The 21,611-nt window shown below is 38.7% G+C and overlaps 3 protein-coding genes across 5 annotated transcripts; all 3 read left to right on the plus strand.

Annotated features, from left to right (window-relative positions):
- The first annotated feature begins 5,730 nt into the window (after nt 1-5,730).
- On the plus strand, nt 5,731-8,492 carry LOC130695981 (tetraspanin-7-like). 2 transcript variants are annotated; one of them, XM_057519045.2, is made up of 6 exons: nt 5,731-6,235; nt 6,334-6,525; nt 6,589-6,762; nt 6,828-7,034; nt 7,101-7,294; nt 7,365-8,492. In XM_057519045.2, exons 1-6 carry the CDS (start codon nt 6,173-6,175, stop codon nt 7,480-7,482), a joined length of 948 nt encoding a protein of 315 aa, XP_057375028.1. In that variant the 5' UTR covers nt 5,731-6,172; the 3' UTR covers nt 7,483-8,492. The 2 variants fall into 2 exon arrangements, with proteins under 2 accessions (XP_057375028.1, XP_057375027.1); XM_057519044.2 differs by having other exon boundaries at nt 5,732-6,235; nt 7,362-8,492.
- Nucleotides 8,493-9,205: 713 nt separating this feature from the next.
- On the plus strand, nt 9,206-12,810 carry LOC130695965 (uncharacterized). Its single transcript, XM_057519025.2, has 8 exons — nt 9,206-10,340; nt 10,404-10,614; nt 10,677-10,900; nt 10,973-11,083; nt 11,141-11,266; nt 11,333-11,666; nt 11,728-11,790; nt 11,854-12,810. The coding sequence occupies exons 1-8, from the start codon at nt 9,318-9,320 to the stop codon at nt 12,633-12,635; spliced, it is 2,874 nt and encodes a 957-aa protein (XP_057375008.1). The 5' UTR covers nt 9,206-9,317; the 3' UTR covers nt 12,636-12,810.
- Nucleotides 12,811-18,451: 5,641 nt separating this feature from the next.
- On the plus strand, nt 18,452-21,558 carry LOC130695971 (elongation factor G, mitochondrial-like). 2 transcript variants are annotated; one of them, XM_057519032.2, is made up of 10 exons: nt 18,452-18,659; nt 18,725-19,221; nt 19,275-19,391; nt 19,446-19,564; nt 19,631-19,783; nt 19,857-20,015; nt 20,087-20,403; nt 20,489-20,743; nt 20,802-21,011; nt 21,074-21,558. In XM_057519032.2, exons 1-10 carry the CDS (start codon nt 18,573-18,575, stop codon nt 21,419-21,421), a joined length of 2,262 nt encoding a protein of 753 aa, XP_057375015.1. In that variant the 5' UTR covers nt 18,452-18,572; the 3' UTR covers nt 21,422-21,558. The 2 variants fall into 2 exon arrangements, with proteins under 2 accessions (XP_057375015.1, XP_057375014.2); XM_057519031.2 differs by having other exon boundaries at nt 18,452-18,644.
- Nucleotides 21,559-21,611: the final 53 nt, after the last annotated feature.

The raw sequence follows: 21,611 nt of genomic DNA on the forward strand, positions 1-21,611 counted from the left end.
CTGGCAAAAATTTAAGATTCATCCTATCCAACGCCTTATAATTTCATGAAAAAATTCCGTACTAAACAGTCCTTCACCCCTATCTATAACCACCACCGTTGTTTGTCCTTTAGTTCTCCATTGTTTTGTAAACTGGCTCCATTGTAAATGAAAGGACTTCAATAAAAGTTTGTAATAGTCAACACTGATCAAACCTTTTGCTGTCATCTTTCAAATCTTGATTTACTTTTCTTTGAAGAACAGAAACGTTTTGTCGTCTGCTTTGTCATTCTGGCCGTTTTCTTGAAACAGAAAGAATTGAGCGGGGTAAACGGCATAAGAAAGAAACAGGAAGAAAAAAAAGTTATGTGAGTTAAATAAGTTTATATGAATGGCTGTTGGACAGTATACCAGCGGCTATAATCTCTGACGAAATAGTCGAAGTAGTCGAACGGAACTGCTTTGTTAAGTTCAGACGACGCAACTGTTTTTAGAAGCCTTCTCAACAAGTGGACCGCTTGCAAAAGAAAAACGTAATCTTTGTATACAGTCATTTGATCAATTCAAGGGCTCAGAGAAAATCATCAATGGAATCAGATCAGTTGATGCACATCCTTCTTTGGATGAAGAGGCCCAACCTCAACTCAAGTGTGTAACCTTTTCGTATGCTGTAAAACGTGGGCGTGTAATTTTTACAAAGAAGAAAATGCAGATGAGAAAACAAACAGCCATTAAATGGTGTGCCTTATTCATTCGCATTTTTGCGACTGGGTTGAGTTATCAACAGTGAAATTTTATTACCTTTACCAATAAATGAGCATTGCTACAACTGCGATTCTTATTTGTATTTGTGTTAACAATTTCAAACAGGTTATTGGAGCAGTTATCTTGGCTGTTTCTCTGCGAATCGTTTTTGACAACGATTATAACTATTTACTATTCCATGGTAGCGGGAACTACATGGCCAGACACGTGTTGGTGGCGGCAGGAGTGTCATTGATGATTGTCAGTTTCATTGGATGCATTGGGGTCGTCAAAGGGAATCCTCCTCTTCTCGGTTTGGTATATGCCCCTTTTCTATTGAAAGCAAAGACCAAGTTCGTGTATTAACATTTTCGTTTTTAGGAAGTCTTTTGTCTCGTCCTTCTCGTGGCAGTTCAGTTAACTATTGGTAGAGTGGCTTACGACGAACTGGCCCCGTTTCACGAAAAAGTTTTGCACTGTTGTTTTCAAATAAAGTTTTGTTTCTTTTTTCTCTGTCGTGTCTTCACGTGTATGTGTGTGTGTGTTTCGTTTGTTTGTACATGTAAAAGCGTGCGTGTTGTAGCCTAAAAGCCAATGTGATACAAAGAAGAAAACGGCAAAAAAAATAATAAGATAACGATATACGAAAAGAAAAAATACAGTGTCTGTTATATAAAAGTTTTGCACTTTCCGTCAAATTTTAACGGAATATCATTGCTGTGGTTAGTTGGTGTTATAAAAAACAGTCAGTGCTACAAGATAAAGCGGCAGAATGGGGACGAATAACATTTTTCTGCGAAGTGAAATGTAAAACGCATGTCATAAATACCCTCAAGTTTATCTGTCGCAATACTAGGTCATAAAATGGAAAACAAAAACTATCATAGCTGGAATCGGTGCTTGGGAAATCGATTTTGATGTAATTAGCGTAATAAGCTTGAGTATGGTGAAATTTTCTGTCGTTGGCTTTTGCAGAGAACGACGCAATACTTGTTATCGTCAAAAATCCTTATTATGATACGCAACAGCGATATAGGAACTAGTTAATCTAAAGCTTGATGCCAGAGTGGTCTGTGAAAAATGGTTGATCAAAAAGTCGAGGAAAAAATCGAGAAACATTTAAGAGATTCACCCGAAAAAAAGGCGAAGGTCATCAAGTTCCTTAAAAACCCAGAAAACGCGGATAACAATGTCATTTTGGAAGCTTGTATAGGTATAGACCAAACTTTCGAAGCTCTTGTCGACAAAATAGTGAAAGAAGTTGACAAACCTGTAATTCAGCAGAAATCCTCGGCTGCAATTAAGCTAAAACCCTCGGCTGGAAAGGCGGAAGGACAACTCAGGGCTATTCCTGATTGCCAAACATCCAATAATACTGCATCACCGTGGATCGGCAAAGATGCAATCATAAGAGTTACTGGAAAATTAGTTGGTGCTATTGTGGGTACTGCTATTTCACCTGGAATTGGAACCGTTCTTGGAGGAGTTGTTGGTGGCCAACTGTCAACATCTCTTGCTGGCACGATTCAGAGTTAGGCAACGCTGATCGTCCATACACAGCACATGACGAAAATTTGAAGTGTGTAGTGTATTCAACGGAACACGTTACAACTCCATAACGCATTTATATTTTATACATGTATTTGAAATATCACGTCTTAACCAAAAATATTTTACGAAAAGTATGTGTTTTACGTAGCAGTTGTGGTTGTTTTCAAAAATAATTTCACTTTAGAGATAAAAACGTAATCTAGTTTAACCGTCAAGCTCATAAACATGCAACACCTTGAACGGGATAATGTCGAGAAACTTCGAGAAAGAAATTTATTTGTTCAAAATGGTTAAGGCTGATAAACAATAAAACTAAAGTTTTGACGATTGTAGTCTACCTCAGATTGGTTGCACAATTGAAGCTTGATACACATGAAACGTAAGAGCGAAACAAATGCTTGCTCAACATTTTGGTAGAGCAAAGTATTAATGTTTATCATGCTAAAAGTCAATTTTTTATCGTTTGAGAGTTTTTCTTATGTGCGTCGATTGAGATAAAAACTTTCTCTGGATTTTCTTTTTAGTTCGACCCAAAGACTAGTCGGTTCAGGTTGTCTTAAGTTAGGTATGGCAAATACAGTAAGGCTCCACAAAACGGGACGCCTGCGAAAGGGGAAATCTCGCAAAACGGGAAGAGGGGCTGCTCGCACCAAATGTCCGCCTTAGGGCATTTTCTCGATATGTTGGCGGTAGATTTAAACTCTGGGTAGTGCACTGCAGCGTGAATGAATGTGCAGGCCTACACTATACTGACGGTATAGAAAGTCGGTGACTTACCGCAACATTCCTATGCTTTAAACATGCTTGTTAAGTTTAACAAGGTTTAGCATTAGGGGAAATAGGGGAATGTAGTACACTGCATATGTTTCCGGTCAAATCTTAACAGAATATCATCCCTATGGTTAGTTGATGTTATAAATGACAGTCAGTGCTACAAGATAAATCGGCGGAATGGAGACAAATAACATTTTCGTGCGAAGGGAAATTTAAAACGCATGACAAATACCCTCAAGTTTATCTGTAGCAATACTAGATCATAAAATGGAAAACAAAAACTCATAGCTGGAATTGGTGCTTGGGAAATCGACGTTGATGTAATTAGCCCAATAAGCTCGAGTATCTTGTGACGAAATTTGCTATGTCGCTTCTCTTGAAATTAAAGTTGCCGAGAACGACGCAATACTAGTGCGTTATCGTAAAAAAGTCCTTATTTTGATAGGCAACCGCGATACAGGAACTAGTTAAGCTAAAGGTTGATGCCAGAGAGGTCTGTGAAAAATGGTTGATCAGAGAGTCAAGGAAAAAATCAAAATTTGTTTACAAAATTATTCGGGAAAAGAAGAAAAATTCGAAAAGATCATCAACTTCCTACAAAAAAGAGAATACGCGGATTACAATGTCATTTTGTTAGCTTCTATAGATATTGACATAACTTTTGGAGAGCTTGTCAAAGATTTAGTGGACAAAGTCGACGAGGAAGAACCCTCGTTCTCGGCTGAGAAACAGAAAGGAACACTCCGAGCTGTTGCGGATTCTGTCCAAATGTCCAATAATACTGCACCACCATGGAGCGGCACGGAAACAGTCGCAAGAATTACTGGAAAACTTGCTGGTGCTGTAGTGGGCACTGCTATTTTACCTGGATTTGGAACCGTTATTGGAGGATTGGTTGGTGGCCAACTGTCAACATCTCTTGCTGGTACGATGCAGAGTAAGGCAACGCCGGTCGTCGATACACAGAACATGATGACAACTTAAAATTTAAAGCATTCAATGGAACTCGGTTTCAACTCCGCTACGTAGTTGAATTTTATGTAAAGTGTAACATATTAACCGAAAATGCTTTATTAAAAATATATGTTCGCAGTTGCAGTTGTAGCTATTTTCAATTAAATGAATTCCACTTTGCAGATAAAAAGATAATCTAGTTTAACCGTCAAGCTGATAAACATGTAACACCTTGAACGGGATAATGTCTAGAAACTTGGAGAATAAATTTATTTGTACAAAATCGTTCAGGCTGATAAACGAGGAAACTAAGGTTTTGACAGCCGTAGTCTACCTCAAATTGGTTGCACAATTGCAGCTTGATACACATGAAACGTAAGAGCGAAATAAATGCTTGCACAACATTTTGGAAGAGCAAAGAACAAACTTTTATCATGTTGAAACTAAATTTTTTATCATTTGAGAGTTTTTCTTATGTGCATCGATAAACGAGAGCTAATGAAATTTTCTTTTTAGTTTGAGCCAGAAAGCAGTCGGTTCAGGTTGTCTTAAGTTAGGCATGGCAGTCCTTGGAGATCAACGTGGTGAGGACATTGTGACCAGGGTGAAGAGGCACTTACGGGACAAGCCTATCAAACTTGCCAAAGTACTTCTTTTTCTAGTACGAAACGAACACAGAACACAATGCATCGAGGTTCTGGGAAGTTTTTTGAATGACGATACAACGTTTGGCAATTTAGTCATGTTACTAGCAAAAGATATTGACTATCTGGAACAACACCCTGATTACCCGATAGTTGAAATTTGGAAAATTGCCAGACCAACTAATGCCAACCGTAACGAGAAAGCCCAGCGGTTTGATTTTCAACTTTTTCTTGCCAAGAAAGAACGCTTTGAGCTTATAGTAATATGCATGTTTCTAACTATCTTGACGAGGCTGAATGTATTAACCCCTGAGATTTTGTCATATTTGGTACCCGCTTTATTCAACATTAATCTGCCCGTTAATCTTCCCTTCACAGACATTATAAAAATGTCACAAGAGCTGTCCGGAGATCGGTATGAAATCACCGCAGGCTTTGGCTATTTTGTGTACGATGCTTGGCAAAACAAGAACCGATGGCACAGTTCTGAAATATCCGGATTACGTTGCATCAAGAAAACTATAGACAATTTTGTCGAGTGGGGAGCTGGGACAACGGGAATATGCGGAGGAGAATACTTCGGCAGCGCCATTGCAAATGCTAAAATCGTCCCTTTCGCCGGAGGAGTCGGCGCGGGCTTGGCTTCAACGGTTTTGGGTGGAACGCTTTGCGATAGGTTCACCCAGCAGTTTTTCAATCTACCGAAAGACGAAACACTAGAAAAAGTATGTCACCATCTTGAAATACCATGGAGAGCATCAAACAACGAAATCAATTTACGTTACATCGTCTGGGCCCACCAATCTTGTGGAAGTCCTGAAAGCTGGCGAAGATTTAAGATTCATCCTATCCAACGTCTTATAATTTCATGAAAAAATTCCTTGCTAAACAGTCCTTCACCCCTATCTATACCCACCACCAGTGCTTGTCCTTTAGTTCTCCATTGCTTTGCAAACCAGCTCCGTTGTAAATGAGGGACTTCAATAAAAGTTGGTAACAGTCAACACTGATCAAACCTTTTGCTGTCATCTCTCAAATTTTGACTTACTTTTCTTTGAAGAACAGAAACGTTTTGTCGTCTGCTTCGTCATTCGGGCCGTTTTCTTGAACCAGAAAGAATTGAGGGGGGTAACATGGATAAAAAAATTGCATAAGAATGAAACAGAAACAAAAAAAAGTTATGTGAGTTTTATAAGTCCATATGAGTGGCTGTTGGGCAGTATACCAGTGGCTATAACCTCAAAGTAAGTAGTCTAACGGAACTGCTTTGTTAAGTTCAGACGACGCAACTGTTTTTAGAAGCCTTCTCAACAAGTGGACCCCTTGCAAAAGAAAAACGTAATCTTTGTATACAGTCATTTGATCGATTCAAGGGCTCAGTCACAGTGGGCTCAGAGAAAATCATCAATGGAATCAGATCAGTTGATGCACATCCTTCTTTGGATGAAGAGGCCCAACCTCAACTCAAGTGTGTAACCTTTTCGTACGCTGTAAAACGAGGGCGTGTAATTTTTACAAAGAGGAAAATGCAGATGAGAAAACACACAGCCATTACATGGTGTGCTTTCATTCTCATTTTTGCGACTGGGGTGAGTTTCCAAAAGTGAAATTTGATTACCTTTACCAATAAATGAGCATTGCTAGAACTGTGATTCTTATTTGTATTTGTGTTAACAATTTCAAACAGGTTGTTGGAGCAGTTATCTTGGCTGTTTCTCTGCGAATCGTTTTTGACAACGATTATAGCTATTTACTATTCCATGGTAGCGGGAACTACCTGGCCGGACACGTGTTAGTGGCGGTAGGAGTGTCATTGATGATTGTCAGTTCCATTGGATGCACTGGCGTCGTCAAAGGGAATCCTCCTCTTCTCGGTTTGGTATATGCCCTTTTTCTATTGAAAGCAAAGACCAAGTTCGTGTATTAACATTTTCGTTTTTAGGGAGTCTTTTGTCTCGTTCTTCTCGTGGCAGTTCAGTTAACTATTGCTAGAGTGGCTTACGACGAACTGGCCCCGTTTCACGAAAAAGTTCACCTTGGTATTTTTTGGGCCATTCAGCGTCACTATGGCAATGATGTTGCGAACACCACTGTCATCGACTTGATTCAGCAAGGCGTATTATAAACAACAATTTAGAATTTTATTTTTAAAATAATTTTAGTCTGGAATTATTTCAACAGTGGAAATGCTGTGGGCTTAACACGTACGCGAGTTGGTCTAACTCATTGTACAGCAAAAGACATGTATCTAAAGGGACGTGGCCCACCAGGACTTTCATCGTCCCAAAATCATATTGCATTGACAGGAAATCCGATCTCTGTGAAGAAATGCATTTGGGTGGAATTCGTATCAACGACACTCCTGTTGGCCAAGTGTTGTTCATGGAGGTATGTTTTGTTAGAATACTGTTTCAGCTCATTAAGTTATTTTGGAAACTCTTTGCACAAATACAGGGTTGTGGGCCGAAAGTAATCGAAGCTATTGATTATTATCTCGGTTGGTTATTTGGCGTCGGTGCAGCCATAGTTTCATTTGAAATTATCGCCACGATTCTTTGTGTGGTGTTACTCTACGAATTCATTAAAAGCGCGTATTTGATCAAATTCAAATCAATCAAATCCCCTGAATCAACTGATTTGATGGCTAGGTATGAAAATCATGCTAAATTTGCATTGTACAGAAATATGTTAATCAACAATTCATTAATTATCTAGTAGCGAACAACCTGGTATTCCTCCGAGAGAAATTCCTATGTCCCATTCGTCAACAACGGCCTACTCATCGACAAGGATATCTACACTTGTTACTGAAAAGGCAATTTCTTCCTTAGTTTAAAGTCAAGCATCAACAACTTCGCTGGTCAGAAAGCGTCAGTATCTCTGCCTCTCTGGCTGCCTCTACGTATGGAGGAAATGTTTTAAAACGTTTTAAACCAAATGTAGTCGTTCTAAATTAAGTTAAGGCTAGATGACCTATTTTTAGATGGATTTATCGTAGAGCTCACGTTTCATTTCCAACCTTAACGTTATACACATTACGCTGGCATCAAGTCCACAACTTTGAACAACGGACATCTGATGCCATTTTGCCAGAGGCATAGCATCCTGTTCAAACGGTAGTTAATTTTAAACCAGTCGTTTCATCAACGATGGAACTAGCGCCTTTTGAAGATCAAATTTCAACTTTGACTTAGTTCCAGGGAGTAGAAGATTTTGTCGAATTCTAACCGCGTAAAGCAGTATATAGGGGTCTCCACTTCCCATCCACTATCGGATTCGGGAGCTCTTGAGTTTCGACCATGTGTTTATTTACATCATTCTTGAGGCTGGTTCTGTATATGAATATGTCAATTAATCATTCTTTTAAAACAAGTTGCTGACTACGCTGCTGCTCCCAACCCTGCTCGCCGTCGGGCCAGCCCATCTCTATACGAAAGAAAAATCTTTTTTACAATAAAAATCAGTGTTTTTTGCAGGATACATTTCCGTTCGCTTAAAGCAAATGGAAATTCTCGGTGTCTTAGGTACGGAGAACGGTAACTTAAATTTAACCATCGCCTGGCAGGGTTATGCAAACAGACCCCGTAAGACAATTGTACGCAGATGAGACAGCCCCAGCCTGGGTCCCAATCTCCACAAAGTAGGACTATCCCTAAGAGATCTTCTTGGATCTTCTGCCACCTGCTGTTTAGCTTTGGGGTTGCCTCTTCCCCTAAATGGGCACTTTAGGGAAAAGACCCTTCGCGTCTGGATCTCTTGGTTGCAATCTCAGCGCTGTACTCTTTTCCTTGAGTTTCCCAAAACATAAAAACAAAACACAGTTTGTTAAATATAGACTTGAATGATTGTTGTATTTTTTTTTTGCTAGTGTTCCACAAAAGGAAATAATAATTGTACTACACAAAATTCGAGCAATTATCTGGTTTCTGGAAAGGAATTGAGGTAGAAGTAGGGTGCAAACGTAGCAGAAAGTGGTATACTCGAAATTTGTAACATTGAATAGAAAATGGAAAATAAGAACCATTCTAAAGTACAGGCTTTTGCGTTAACACGAATTTAAGTTGAATTGTTCAGCAGGTGTTCTCTTAAGACATGGTAACTATCGCTTTCGTCAGTTTTCAAGCAATATTGTGGTCCATGGGGAGGCAAGTGATCTCCAAGGGGCCAATCTATTCTTGAGGGACAAGAAAATAACGCAGCCTATAAGGACGATCGTTTCTAATAACCTTGGCTTTTGACGCCTTGGTATAACCCTTCTTTTGTTCTCAGCTGAATTTATTTACGCGCCCAATTTGCTTGCCAGTTTTAAATATATGCTTGTTTTTAACTTTGCAGAAATTCTGCAAAATCAAAATTGGTTTAACACTAGCAAATCTAAAAACCCTCAAATTACGGTGAAAATGTCATAATCATGGTTGTCAGCAAGAAAGCGGAGAATCCGAAACAAGACTTGTTCGACATGTTATCGTGGAGTTCGCCGGGCGGGGGAGAATAGGCGGCAACGTCGCCTATGAAATCCCATAACAAAATAATTTTGCTTCGGATTTTGGCTGGAACAGTGGCGCGTAAAAATTTCATCTGCTGGGAATCCCTGCAGTAATTCCGTTCAGAGATTTTAAATTCATACATATATAAATACATACATTTTAGCGATCGCAAGATTAGACAAAAATGAGCAAGTCGCCAAATTTGAAACCCAAACGTACTGGAAAGTTAGCCGGCAAGCCATTTAAAGTTGCTCTATCTTTTAGCAAAAAGAGTCCCTATAAATTGCCCCAAGAAAGTGAAGTTGGTGATGCAAGTAGCCATAAAATCCTGGGTATCAGATCTATTAGTCCCAAGTCTATAGGCAAAACACCCCCACTCTATTCTTCAACACCTAAACCAACACGGAATGCTGTTCCAATACCAGTGTCATTCTCTGGTGTCCCTTGTCAACAGAAATCTGGACAACAGCATTTAACAAAAAACTTGGTAGTTGTATTGGAAAGAATAAAAATTCAAGATTATATCTCAGCAGAAGCTCGGTTGGGCAAACCTCTCAACCAGTCAGTATTGACGAAACAAAAGCAAGAAAAGAAGAAGAGTAGTGTACTTTTACAAGATGAAAGTGCATTCGTGACTCCTCAGGAAGCAAGCAAGAATAATGGCAGGAAAGAAACACCATTGAAGGGCAGTGATGGCAGTATACTTACTACAATCCCTTCAGAAGCATTAGAAAGTTTTGGGTTGTTAAACCGACAACCAAGACTATCCACACCTAAGAGGTCACCAACCAAATCAGACAATTCAGTCATCATAGAGACACCTCCACGAACTTCAACAGCTTGCAGTTCAGTTGATGACCAATCATTAACACATGATGGAGTTTCCTCTGATAATTGTGAGCCACCTAACTATTTAGGGAATGTTCCATCAACAACTGATTTGGATGTGGCAGAAGCTATTCTTCTGCAAAGTAGTGCACACGATACTGACCGACTTCTCGATGCTTCGAGTAGCAGTCAAGATGATCCGCTGGAAACCGCACCCCAACCTCCTACGATACATACTTTAGGCTCAATAATGGAGCAGGATCATGTTAGTAGTCACTGTGATTACTTGTATGGGTTGAATGAAAGGGTGTATTCTAAACCTGATAGTTTTCAACTAAGTGAACTTCATTTCAGCAACTCTGACGTTCGGCGAATCGCTGTAAGAAAAACGTCAATCAAACCGGTAGTAAATTCTTATTCGTGTTTTCGTTTTGTTATTTAGCCCTATTCTCTTAAACTACATGAAGAAAAGTTCTTCCAGTATGTAGCACCTGTCAGCAAGATTGGAGAAAAATACTGCTGCATAGTGTTTGGCGTTATGGATCACTATATTGTTGCGTACAGTGGTCATTTCGTTGTGGACAAAGGTCATCTTTATGACCCAATCAAGAAAATCCCAGTGGATGATGTCAAGATAACTGATTTCAATTTGTGTGAGTTTTCTATAAAATTTTGACCTAAGTTGCAAGTATATGTTTTTTTTTCTTTTGTATAGGTCGTCAGCATTTGGTTCTTCTAAATGTGGCAAATAAAAAACTATTTCAAATGGAAAATTATTACCCCAAGGCTAGACATCCATCTTATTGTGAAACACAGCTTGCGTCGTCTGAGATGTTAATGTTTTCAATTAACCAAGTCCAGCTGAAAGAGAGAGTACGAAGCGATATTGCGCTCGAACAGCTAAAAGCTCAGATAATGGTTTTACCTGAATTAAAGGATGTATGTGATCTACTTTTTTCATCTTGTACGCTAATACTTCGAATTATTAATGTATATATATTTTTTTTAAAGGCTAACCTTAAGCAATCGTGTGCTTTTCCAATTCCCATACAAGGGAGCCATCAAATTACCTCTTTTATCTCCGAACCCAGAACGGAACAAGTATTCTTTGAAACGTGTTTGGTGAGTAATAATACAGATGTTTTTACATACTGTTATAATGCTAAAGTTTTCCTCTAGCCAATAAACCAAAATAGTCTTGAACGTATCCTCGACAACTTGAAACCGGTTGGTGATGTAAAAACAAATTACAACGATTTAGGATCCCTGCAGCTCAGATGTGCCACAGAAGCCGAATATTTTACAGTGAGATAGTTTATTATTACTTTAAATAAATTCGCGACAAAGTTTTCCTGTTTTCGTTTCCTGCAGATTTATTACGCGGCGTATGAGGAACCTGGGTGTACGTCATTCTATCGGAACGTGTTCCTGTTGGGTTATGTAGATAAACACTATATCGTAGGTGTCGTTGCTGGTAACAGCTTTTTCATAATGGCTACGAAGAGGCTGTATAGCAGAATTTGTCTTCCGTCACCTGGAATGCAACCTGTCAAATTTCGCACTGAAATGCTAGATATGATTCATCTCCCACTTTGGTTGCCCTACAAGCAGTCAATTGTTATGCTTGAAGCTCGTCAAATATTTCGTCATTCCAGCAAATATCAATACGAATACCAAGACATTATGCAATCAATGAAAATTTCGGGTAACCGTAAACAATGGTTCTAAGTATGATACATAGTTTCCTAACCGTTCCTATTTATAAGAGTTTGAATCACCTACATCAAATTTGGCCAATGAAACGCAGTTGCTTACACGACATCATCACAGTAAGCATGCTTTTAGAATTGTTTGAAAAATATTCCAAGTCAAATTTTGTTTTACCTGTTTAGGTTCTTGGCTGGAAAAAATGCTAGACATGAATTTTAGCTGGTCTTTCCGCAATTCACCGAGTGAATTTCCAATCCACCCGTCGAGCTCGAAGAATCCGTTACTCTTATGTGAAAGCGTGACTAAGTTGTGGCTGCATCATTTGATGCGAAACATTCACGTCATAAGAGATTCATCTTTGCACCATATAAACCCTAGCGAGGCTTCACTGACAGATTTCTTCACGCTTACTATAAGCTCCTTTATTTCTAGTTTTCTACCACTATTTGGAATGTCGAATGAAAGCAATTTCCAATGTTTGCGTCTGGGTCCGGATGGTATACCCTCAGCAGTGTGTATGACATCCCTGCCAGCCCATGAAATTGGATTCCACATTCATCAATGTCACACACAGCCTCTTTTATGGGATAACACCCCTCATAAGAATTTTACGTTCGTTCCATTCTCGCTAGTCTTCGCACAACGTGAAAGCCCTCCCTTGAGTGACACGTGTGATTTTAACCGGCTCGCATGGGCGCGCTCTCTTGTTGAGCGTTGGTGTAAAGGCTCTTCATTATCTTACCTCGATTTTCTTCAAACGCTAGAAAATAGTGATGGAAAAAAGTCTGTAAATGTGCCTACAATGGTGGGTAGAGGGCGCCCGAAAAAAAGGGGAATAGGAAGAGACGAGGTTGCTCACCAACGTGTGCCACAGAAACGGAAGCGTAAATCAAATGACAGCAACCACTTAAGCTCAAAGCGTGTTCTTCGTTCCTCGGACTCTGATTCAAATGTGTCTGATTAACAAGTGTGTACTCAGCCTAAACAAGTTCCAATCAGCAGTCTATTTAACAGATTTCTTTTCCCGAGTAATTGTCATTGCTTTTTTTTTTCTCCCCCGATTGTTGTAACCGAGAGACGTGTTTAAACAAATATAATGAATCCTGTGAAAACCATCTTCGTAGGAAAATTGATAGAAACAGTATAAAGTCTGAATTTTAGTTTAACGGATGTGTTTTATACGCCGAAACAAGAAAATGAAAAGGTGGGAAAGCAATTATGACAGAGGGGCAAATTTTGCGAAAATACATGATTTCGATTTAGATGCCGATTCCGGGAAAATTGTTCTTTTTTTCATTAAGTCAATTGCTTAAAAATTTTTCCTTAAAAAAATAATAGCATTAAATCTACATAACTATAGATGATTCTGATTCAAAATTAATCAAGGAACACGACAATGGAATTTGTTTTTACGTAGGGCTTATATTTTTAAAGTAATCAAAAATATAAAATTAGTGTGTGCGCGAATCGAAAGCATTACTAGCGCGCCAGTACGCTACAGCGCTAGCGTGACACATCAAACTTCTCTGATTATTCAAAAACCATAAGCTCTACGTAAAAAAAAATTTAATTTTCCTGTTCGTTGTTATTATTTTTGGTCAATAACTATGGCAATGCGTTTTACCCAAAAAAAAAAAAAAAAAAAAAATATCGGTCTTTTTTTCTGTTTCACTGCTATCGCCATCTACCGGTCGATAGCAGTAAAACAAAAAGAAAGGCCGCTATTTTTTTTTTTTTGGGGGGGGGGGGAGGGGGTAAAACGGTTTGCCATAGATTGCATTAAACTTACCTATTCGGCAACCCAAGTGTGCATATGTTTTTCTTTGATAATTATTTTATTTTGCTAGTATGTTTGATAAACTGCAATTGTGCCCAATATTTTTGCCTTTGCATTTTAAGTCAACTCTTAGGTGATCTATCCTGATCCTGTGTTTTAAAGTGATCTGCTTTCACACCTACATTTCTGTGTTCTTTTCTGTTGGTCTATGGTTCTGAATTGAGGCAAGTATATTTAATATGCTATGTCACTAAGTACTATAGGGAAAAGAATAACTGAAGTTGATTGAGATCTATTCTGATTCTCCTGATATCCATCTCAACAGGTTTTTATTTGCTTTTCAACATCTATTTCATAGTGGTACATGTGGCTTTGATTAATATTACCATAAAGACTGTCGAAAATGGGTGTGGTACGGAAACCCAGAAATGGCATGAGTTCAACATCAAACATGGATTAGGTACTTTTCGGTTTTTTGTCTATCGAAAAAGTATTTTTAATGCTATTATTTTGCATTCACAGAATTTTAGCGGGGGATCAAGTCAAGTCTGGAAGTGTTACAGGATGGAAGAGTGAGCCTACAGTTGAAAAAACACTGAGAGTGCATTACCATTAAGGTATGAGGTAAAGTAATAGAGTATGCACATTGTCTAATGAGCAGTACCATCTTGTGTAAATGAATCTTGTATAACAGCAATCCTTTATAGTTCTGTCACAGCTAGAAGCCTCAAATAATTCTGCTTCTCTTGCTAAAACAACTTGTCCTCTATGTTCAGAGTGTTAGTGAAGCTGGGTATTTAAATGGCCCTAAAGATGTTTCACTTCGCTAGCATTGCAGCGATGAACATCATACATGGACTCTTTAGGTATGAAAGGAATTTTCTTGAAAATATTTTGAATTTATGATGAAGCATTTCTCCTCCTTTTTGCCAACCATGTCTAATCTAAAAAAAAAATTTATCCAATAGGAAAGGATTTTCAGCATACTGAGAACACAACTATCAAAAATGCAACATTCTAGGGGTGCTATTTTATCATTCAAGAGCCTTATACAATGATTTTCATCTGCAATTTGTATGGCCTTTCCCAAGCTTCTGCCAGAAGTTGAATCTATAAGTCATGTAAGTCACATGAGCAACAATTGAGATGCTTAATGGTGTTTTTCTTTTCTCAGCATAGGTTAATAGTAACATTGGATCTGAAAAGATTCTTGGTTGGGGCATGACACTGAATAAATTGTAATGATTGAATGGATGACATGACATTTCTATACTTCATTCGGATTCCCGAGACGGTATTTTATATTTAAAAAATTGAAGTGCATATCTGGGCTCCCTTCCTTTCCGTAGCCCCGTTTCCCCTTGAGTCGTAATAAGCCCGTAGGGGGTCATGCCCCTACTGTACGGTATATATAAAAACAACATATACCGAGGTTTGGAGGGCTCTGGCCGGAAAGGGGACGTGGATGTCCGCTTAGTCCGATGATGTGTTCACGGAGGGCTCTGTGGCTACCCACAAATCCGAACTAAAGGTTAATCGCTCCTGTAAAAATGTTCCAAATCTTCAGCTCTTCTTCCGGCTTCTCTTAGCCAATCACCGGGTAATCTCCCCGGTGGGTCAACAAGGCAGTGTCTCCCCCTGCCTGGGTTGACGGCAACTTTTGAAAGGGCTACTGTGCCTTTTTAAAGTTGCAAAAATAATTGTAATGTGAAGAGAATTGTCAATAAAATTTTTTTTATAAAATATTTTTTGCAAAATTTGTTTCTTTCATTGTCTGTGTTAGCTGTGTTCACACGTTACATTTATCAAGTTTTTTTTTTGCTTTGCTTTATTTGTTTTTGTCACCTTTGACGGTAAGCATTGTTTCCATTGGTTAATCGTTTATTCTGTAAGTATTCAATTATTATTTATTATACTCTTTGAATTCTTCAACTTAGATTCAAGGAACAACCTGTAATATCTGGATATTTTTTGAAATAATTTTGTATTTTCTTTTACTCGTATGGGAACCGATCCCCATACATTCAGCGTGCAACGCCGATGCTCTAACATTGAGCCACGAGATATATCTAAATATTTTATTATCGCATATCATATGTTATCGTCTAGGATGTTTATGCAGTCTTTCACAACTATATGTTTATCTTTCTATTGCTTTCATAAGGTTCATAGCTTTGTGGTAGGACTTTTAACTGCGATAACTGTTACCCTGGGTTCAAACCTCAGTAGATGTGCAAAAATGAAGTAGAATAAATGTAGAAGAGTATATTGCATAATTGCATTTCAGTTTTATTCTAAGTGTAAATGCAAGTCCACAAGTGACTAGAAAAAAGCCAACTAGATATCATATGAATCATGGCTCATTGGTAGAGCATCGGCGCGGTATGCCGAACACCCAGGGTTCGATCCCTGGGTAATGATTGAATGCTAACAGATAAACCAATGGAAACAATGCTTACCGTCAAAGGTGACAAAAACAAATAAAGCAAAGCAAAAAAAAAACTTGATAAATGTAACGTGTGAACACAGCTAACACAGACAATGAAAGAAACAAATTTTGCAAAAAATATTTTATAAAAAAAATTTTATTGACAATTCTCTTCACATTACAATTATTTTTGCAACTTTAAAAAGGCACAGTAGCCCTTTCAAAAGTTGCCGTCAACCCAGGCAGGGGGAGACACTGCCTTGTTGACCCACCGGGGAGATTACCCGGTGATTGGCTAAGAGAAGCCGGAAGAAGAGCTGAAGATTTGGAACATTTTTACAGGAGCGATTAACCTTTAGTTCGGATTTGTGGGTAGCCACAGAGCCCTCCGTGAACACATCATCGGACTAAGCGGACATCCACGTCCCCTTTCCGGCCAGAGCCCTCCAAACCTCGGTATATGTTGTTTTTATATATACCGTACAGTAGGGGCATGACCCCCTACGGGCTTATTACGAGTCAAGGGGAAACGGGGCTACGGAAAGGAAGGGAGCCCAGATATGCACTTCAATTTTTTAAATATAAAATACCGTCTCGGGAATCCGAATGAAGTATAGAAATGTCATGTCATCCATTCAATCATTACAATTTATTCAGTGTCATGCCCCAACCAAGAATCTTTTCAGATCCAATGTTACTATTAACCTATGCTGAGAAAAGAAAAACACCATTAAGCATCTCAATTGTTGCTCATGTGACTTACATGACTTATAGATTCAACTTCTGGCAGAAGCTTGGGAAAGGCCATACAAATTGCAGATGAAAATCATTGTATAAGGCTCTTGAATGATAAAATAGCACCCCTAGAATGTTGCATTTTTGATAGTTGTGTTCTCAGTATGCTGAAAATCCTTTCCTATTGGATAAATTTTTTTTTTAGATTAGACATGGTTGGCAAAAAGGAGGAGAAATGCTTCATCATAAATTCAAAATATTTTCAAGAAAATTCCTTTCATACCTAAAGAGTCCATGTATGATGTTCATCGCTGCAATGCTAGCGAAGTGAAACATCTTTAGGGCCATTTAAATACCCAGCTTCACTAACACTCTGAACATAGAGGACAAGTTGTTTTAGCAAGAGAAGCAGCTCATACCTTAATGGTAATGCACTTTCAGTGTTTTTCAACTGTAGGCTCACTCTTCAATCCTGTAACACTTCCAGATTTTACTTGAACCCCCCGCTAAAATTCTGTGAATGCAAAATAACAACATTAAAAATACTTTTTCAATAGACAAAAAACCAAAAAGTACCTAATCCATGTTTTATGTTGAAATCATGCCGTTTCTGGCCCACACCCATTTTCGGCCCAAATACGGTCCCACAATTCTTCAGTTCCTTCGCTGCATGGACTTATTATTAACGATTCTTTTAGTATGGCACTAACAGAATTTAACTTTAACACACTGTCAGGTGGTGGACTGAATAATTAAACCATAAATAATTGTTTGTTAAAATTCTATACTTATTTTGAATTCTTATTTGAAAACTTTATGTACCTGACTGTGTTCGCCTAACGCCAACTCATCCTCACGTTCAGTTAGGGAAGAGTTTTGAAAAACCTCCTTCAGTGTTTGGAAACTGTTCCGTTCCAATTTGTTCTTTTCCCCTAGCTGAGCTTGTAGACTCAAAACGTGAGCTACAAAACACAAATGAATAAAAGCAAATAAATAGAATCATTACGTATTAGGCCTTACCATCCTAAGCTTTGCTGTTATCTAATATTTTGTGTTGTTCCAATTATTGGGCCTGCAGCTTCATAATTTGATCTAATAAACAATAATTAATAATTGAAAACCAATATAATAATGTTAATACTTACCATCCTTTTGTTGTATTATCTTATCCATTTTTCAATTGTTCCTCCAGCCACGCGTTATTCTCTCCATCCACGCTACTGAACTAACTGCGAATGGCATCCAATGGACTGAAATTGCCTACGCCAGTAATAACGAGTCTGAGCGGTAGATGGCTACGTGTCGGAAAAAAAGAAAAAAGTGCGATTTTTTTTTTTCTTCCGACATTTTTTTTTTTTCATGTAAAATGGATTGCCATATAAAACGGATTGCCATAATACTGTAGCACTTTTACCCCCAAAAAAAACATCGGCCTTTTTTTCTGTTTTACTGCTATCACCATCTCCCGGTCAGATTTCTAGTTAATTCTCTATGTACACTCACATAATTTTTCTGCTGCATGACGCTGTAACGTACTGGCGCGCTAGCATTGGATCAAATACTTGGTGTATTTCAAAAACGATTAACTTAGTGAAAAATAGCAATTTTCCCGGAATCAGCATTCAATTTTGAGTATATCCTGTGATGCTCTACCAACTCCGATGAGCGTCAGTTTTTGACGAAAAAAATTCTAAGCCCGAATAATCCGTAAAATGGATTGCCATAGACGTACTGATACACCAGCCGTGAACACATTCTTTCAGATATGAAGAAAGTTAGACTAAAGCCTTTTTTCGACGCCACTAGATGTAGATATATTCTTCCCACTAGCAGACCACCATTTTGCAATAACATAAAATACGTCACGCTTACTGCCGGCGTTTGGAAAAAAATTTATTTGAAAAGCCATTACATAAAACTGCTTTGGATTTTAGATGAATCAACATTGATTGAAATCTGAAATGTTTCCTAGCGTTACTGCGATATGCCTATTACGATCTACCGAATGTGCTATGCGATACGCTCACTCTTCAGTGTGCTATCGAAAAGTAAAATTTTTTGTGTAGTTTACCATTATTTATTACATGCTTCAATTCTTCTTTTTATTTTCCAGACCGTTTTACGGTGTTACGCATCTGGAGCGAAATTTTCAGAACATAAGGAACTGGAAAAAATTCGGAATATTGGCATTTCTGCTCACATTGATTCTGGAAAGACCACATTGACAGAGCGTGTCTTATTTTATACAGGACGAATTGAAGAAATGCATGAAGTCAAGGGTAAAGACAGTGTAGGTGCAGTTATGGATTCAATGGAGCTAGAGAGACAAAGAGGAATCACAATTCAATCAGCTGCCACCTACACTGTCTGGAAAGATCACAACATCAACATAATTGACACTCCTGGTCATGTTGATTTTACAGTGGAAGTGGAAAGAGCCCTCAGGGTACTTGATGGAGCAGTTCTTGTTCTCTGTGCTGTAGGTGGAGTACAAAGTCAGACATTGACTGTAAACAGGCAGATGAAACGCTACAATGTACCATGCTTAGCATTTATCAACAAATTGGATCGTACAGGATCCAATCCGTATAGAGTCTTAAACCAGCTAAGGTAAGCTAATTAAATGAAGACTTGTACAGCTGCTAACTTTTGTGTTGACTTAGGACAAAATTGAACCACAATGCTTCTTTTCTGCAACTTCCGATTGGATTGGAAAATGACTGCAAAGGAGTAGTTGATTTAGTTCATCAGCGTGCCATTTACTTCGAAGGAAACCTTGGGTAAATCTACTTTTCAGGCATTGTTGAAAAGGTATATTAGCATTTTGTTTACAGAACTACCATAAGGTACGAAGAAATACCAAAAGAAATGAGAATGGAATGTGAAGATCGGCGTCAGGAATTGATTGAACATGTTTCAAACGTTGACGATGTTCTTGGCGAACTATTTCTTGGTATAATGTTTCTTCCAAGTATTAGCAACGAGTTGTGATTAAAACATTATTGCGTACGTTTTCTAGAGGAGAAAGTTCCTACTGAACTGGATTTAATGGCTGCTATTCGGCGCTCGTGCATCAAAAGACAGTTCACACCAGTACTGCTGGGCACCGCTCTAAAAAATAAAGGTGTTCAGCCTTTGTTAGACGCCGTTGTCGACTATTTGCCCAATCCAGGTAGAATTTTTGTTTTCCTTTTCATTTACTTCACCATTTACTAATAACTGGCGAAAAACTGTCAACTATTCAGGAGAAGTTGTCAACTATGCCCACATCGAAAAGGAAGGTTGCGAGCGTGCGAAAATTGTATTAAATCCCGCTCGAACGTCAGCTAGTCAGTTTGCTGGGCTGGCGTTCAAATTAGAAGCTGGGCGCTTTGGTCAGTTGACGTACGTACGAGTATATCAGGGTAAATTACTTATTCAGTATTAATTCTTTTAAGTGTCCGTGATTTCCTCGAACAATCATGTGTTTCAATAGGTATGTTAAAAAAAGGCGATAACTTATATAACACACGTACGAGAAAAAAAATTCGTGTGGCTCGGTTGGTACGGATGCACTCAAACGAAATGGAAGATGTTAACGAAGTATACGCGGGTGATATTTGTGCACTTTTTGGTGTCGACTGCGCTAGTGGAGATACATTTGTCACCGACGCTAAATTAGAACTGGCTTTGGAATCCATTCATATTCCTGAACCGGTAATTTCAATGGCAATTCGCCCGGCACACACTAAAGATATGGACAATTTCTCTAAAGCTGTTGGCCGTTTCACCAAAGAAGATCCAACGTATCATGTAACGCACAAACTACCTTCTTAGGCTCCTAGACCTTACCTTCCTAGATCTTTGACATCTACATTCGAATTCCATTCTTTTTAAGGTTGCCTACGACACGGACAACAAGGAAACTGTTGCGTCGGGCATGGGCGAACTCCATCTAGAAATTTATGCGCAACGTATGGAACGCGAATATAATTGTCCGGTGGTTATGGGCAAGCCTAAAGTTTCCTTTAGAGAAACGCTTCTTGCTCCTTGTGAATTTGATTACTTACATAAAAAGCAATCGGGTGGTTCTGGTCAATTTGGACGCGTTATTGGAATAATGGAACCTCTACCTGCTTCAGAAAACACAAAAGTAAACCGTAACAACGAAACACATGTAGGAGGTACTAACTTTGCTTGGTGTCTTATAGGTGGAGTTTGTCGACGAGACAGTGGGGACGAACGTACCAAAGCCATTTATTCCCGCAATTGAAAAAGGATTCCGAATGATGACAGAAAAAGGCATGCTCTCTGGGCACAAAATCGCAGGAGTACGATTTACCGTTCGTGACGGTGCGCATCACATTGTTGATTCCAATGAAATTTCTTTCATTTTAGCTGCCCAAGGCGCTGTCAAAGAGGTAAGCTTTTCGTTTTTCAACGGTTATTTCATTGTAACTTAACGCCATGCGCGTCTTTCCAGGTTTACGAAAATGGTTTCTGGCATATTCTCGAACCTGTTATGAGTGTTGAAATCACAGCACCAGAAGAATTCCAAGGAACAGTCATCGGACAGTTGAACAAACGCCATGGCATCATCACTGGAACGGAAGGCAATGAAGGGTGGTTTACAGTCTACGCTGAAGTGCCCCTTAACGACATGTTCGGTTACTCTACTGAGTTGCGTTCGTCTACCCAAGGAAAAGGAGAATTTTCTATGGAATATTCACGCTATTCTCCTGCTTTACCAGACGTCCAAAACCAAATCATCAATAAATATCGAGAATCCATGGGCGTCGTTACAGATAGCAAGAAAAAGAAAAAGAACTGAAAGTAGCTTAACTAATTTAGTGCCAGTTAAAATAATTCATGAAATACCAACCACGTTGATGGATCACCTGGATATGATCTGTTATTCCTGCTAGTGACATTTTGTAATATAATTGGCTGACGTATTGTCAGTTGGCATACAGCAATAACTCTTTAATAACTTTCTATCACGATACCTTGTCACGTGCGTT

Source organism: Daphnia carinata, chromosome 5 (genome assembly GCF_022539665.2).
Source record: "Daphnia carinata strain CSIRO-1 chromosome 5, CSIRO_AGI_Dcar_HiC_V3, whole genome shotgun sequence".
NCBI lineage: Eukaryota > Metazoa > Arthropoda > Branchiopoda > Diplostraca > Daphniidae > Daphnia > Daphnia carinata.

Excerpts from the sequence above, each read along its gene's own strand:
- LOC130695981 (XM_057519044.2), top strand. The coding sequence starts at position 6,173 with ATGCAGATGAGAAAACACACAGCCATTACATGGTGTGCTTTCATTCTC. Across the intron at positions 6,763-6,827 it reads TCGACTTGATTCAGCAAGGC|TGGAAATGCTGTGGGCTTAA; the intron begins GTATTATAAACA and ends TTATTTCAACAG. Across the intron at positions 7,035-7,100 it reads GCCAAGTGTTGTTCATGGAG|GGTTGTGGGCCGAAAGTAAT; the intron begins GTATGTTTTGTT and ends GCACAAATACAG.
- LOC130695965 (XM_057519025.2), top strand. The coding sequence starts at position 9,318 with ATGAGCAAGTCGCCAAATTTGAAACCCAAACGTACTGGAAAGTTAGCC. Across the intron at positions 10,341-10,403 it reads CTGACGTTCGGCGAATCGCT|CCCTATTCTCTTAAACTACA; the intron begins GTAAGAAAAACG and ends TTTGTTATTTAG. Across the intron at positions 10,901-10,972 it reads TTTTACCTGAATTAAAGGAT|GCTAACCTTAAGCAATCGTG; the intron begins GTATGTGATCTA and ends TTTTTTTTAAAG.
- LOC130695971 (XM_057519032.2), top strand. The coding sequence starts at position 18,573 with ATGTTTCCTAGCGTTACTGCGATATGCCTATTACGATCTACCGAATGT. Across the intron at positions 20,404-20,488 it reads AAGAAGATCCAACGTATCAT|GTTGCCTACGACACGGACAA; the intron begins GTAACGCACAAA and ends ATTCTTTTTAAG. Across the intron at positions 21,012-21,073 it reads CCCAAGGCGCTGTCAAAGAG|GTTTACGAAAATGGTTTCTG; the intron begins GTAAGCTTTTCG and ends GCGTCTTTCCAG.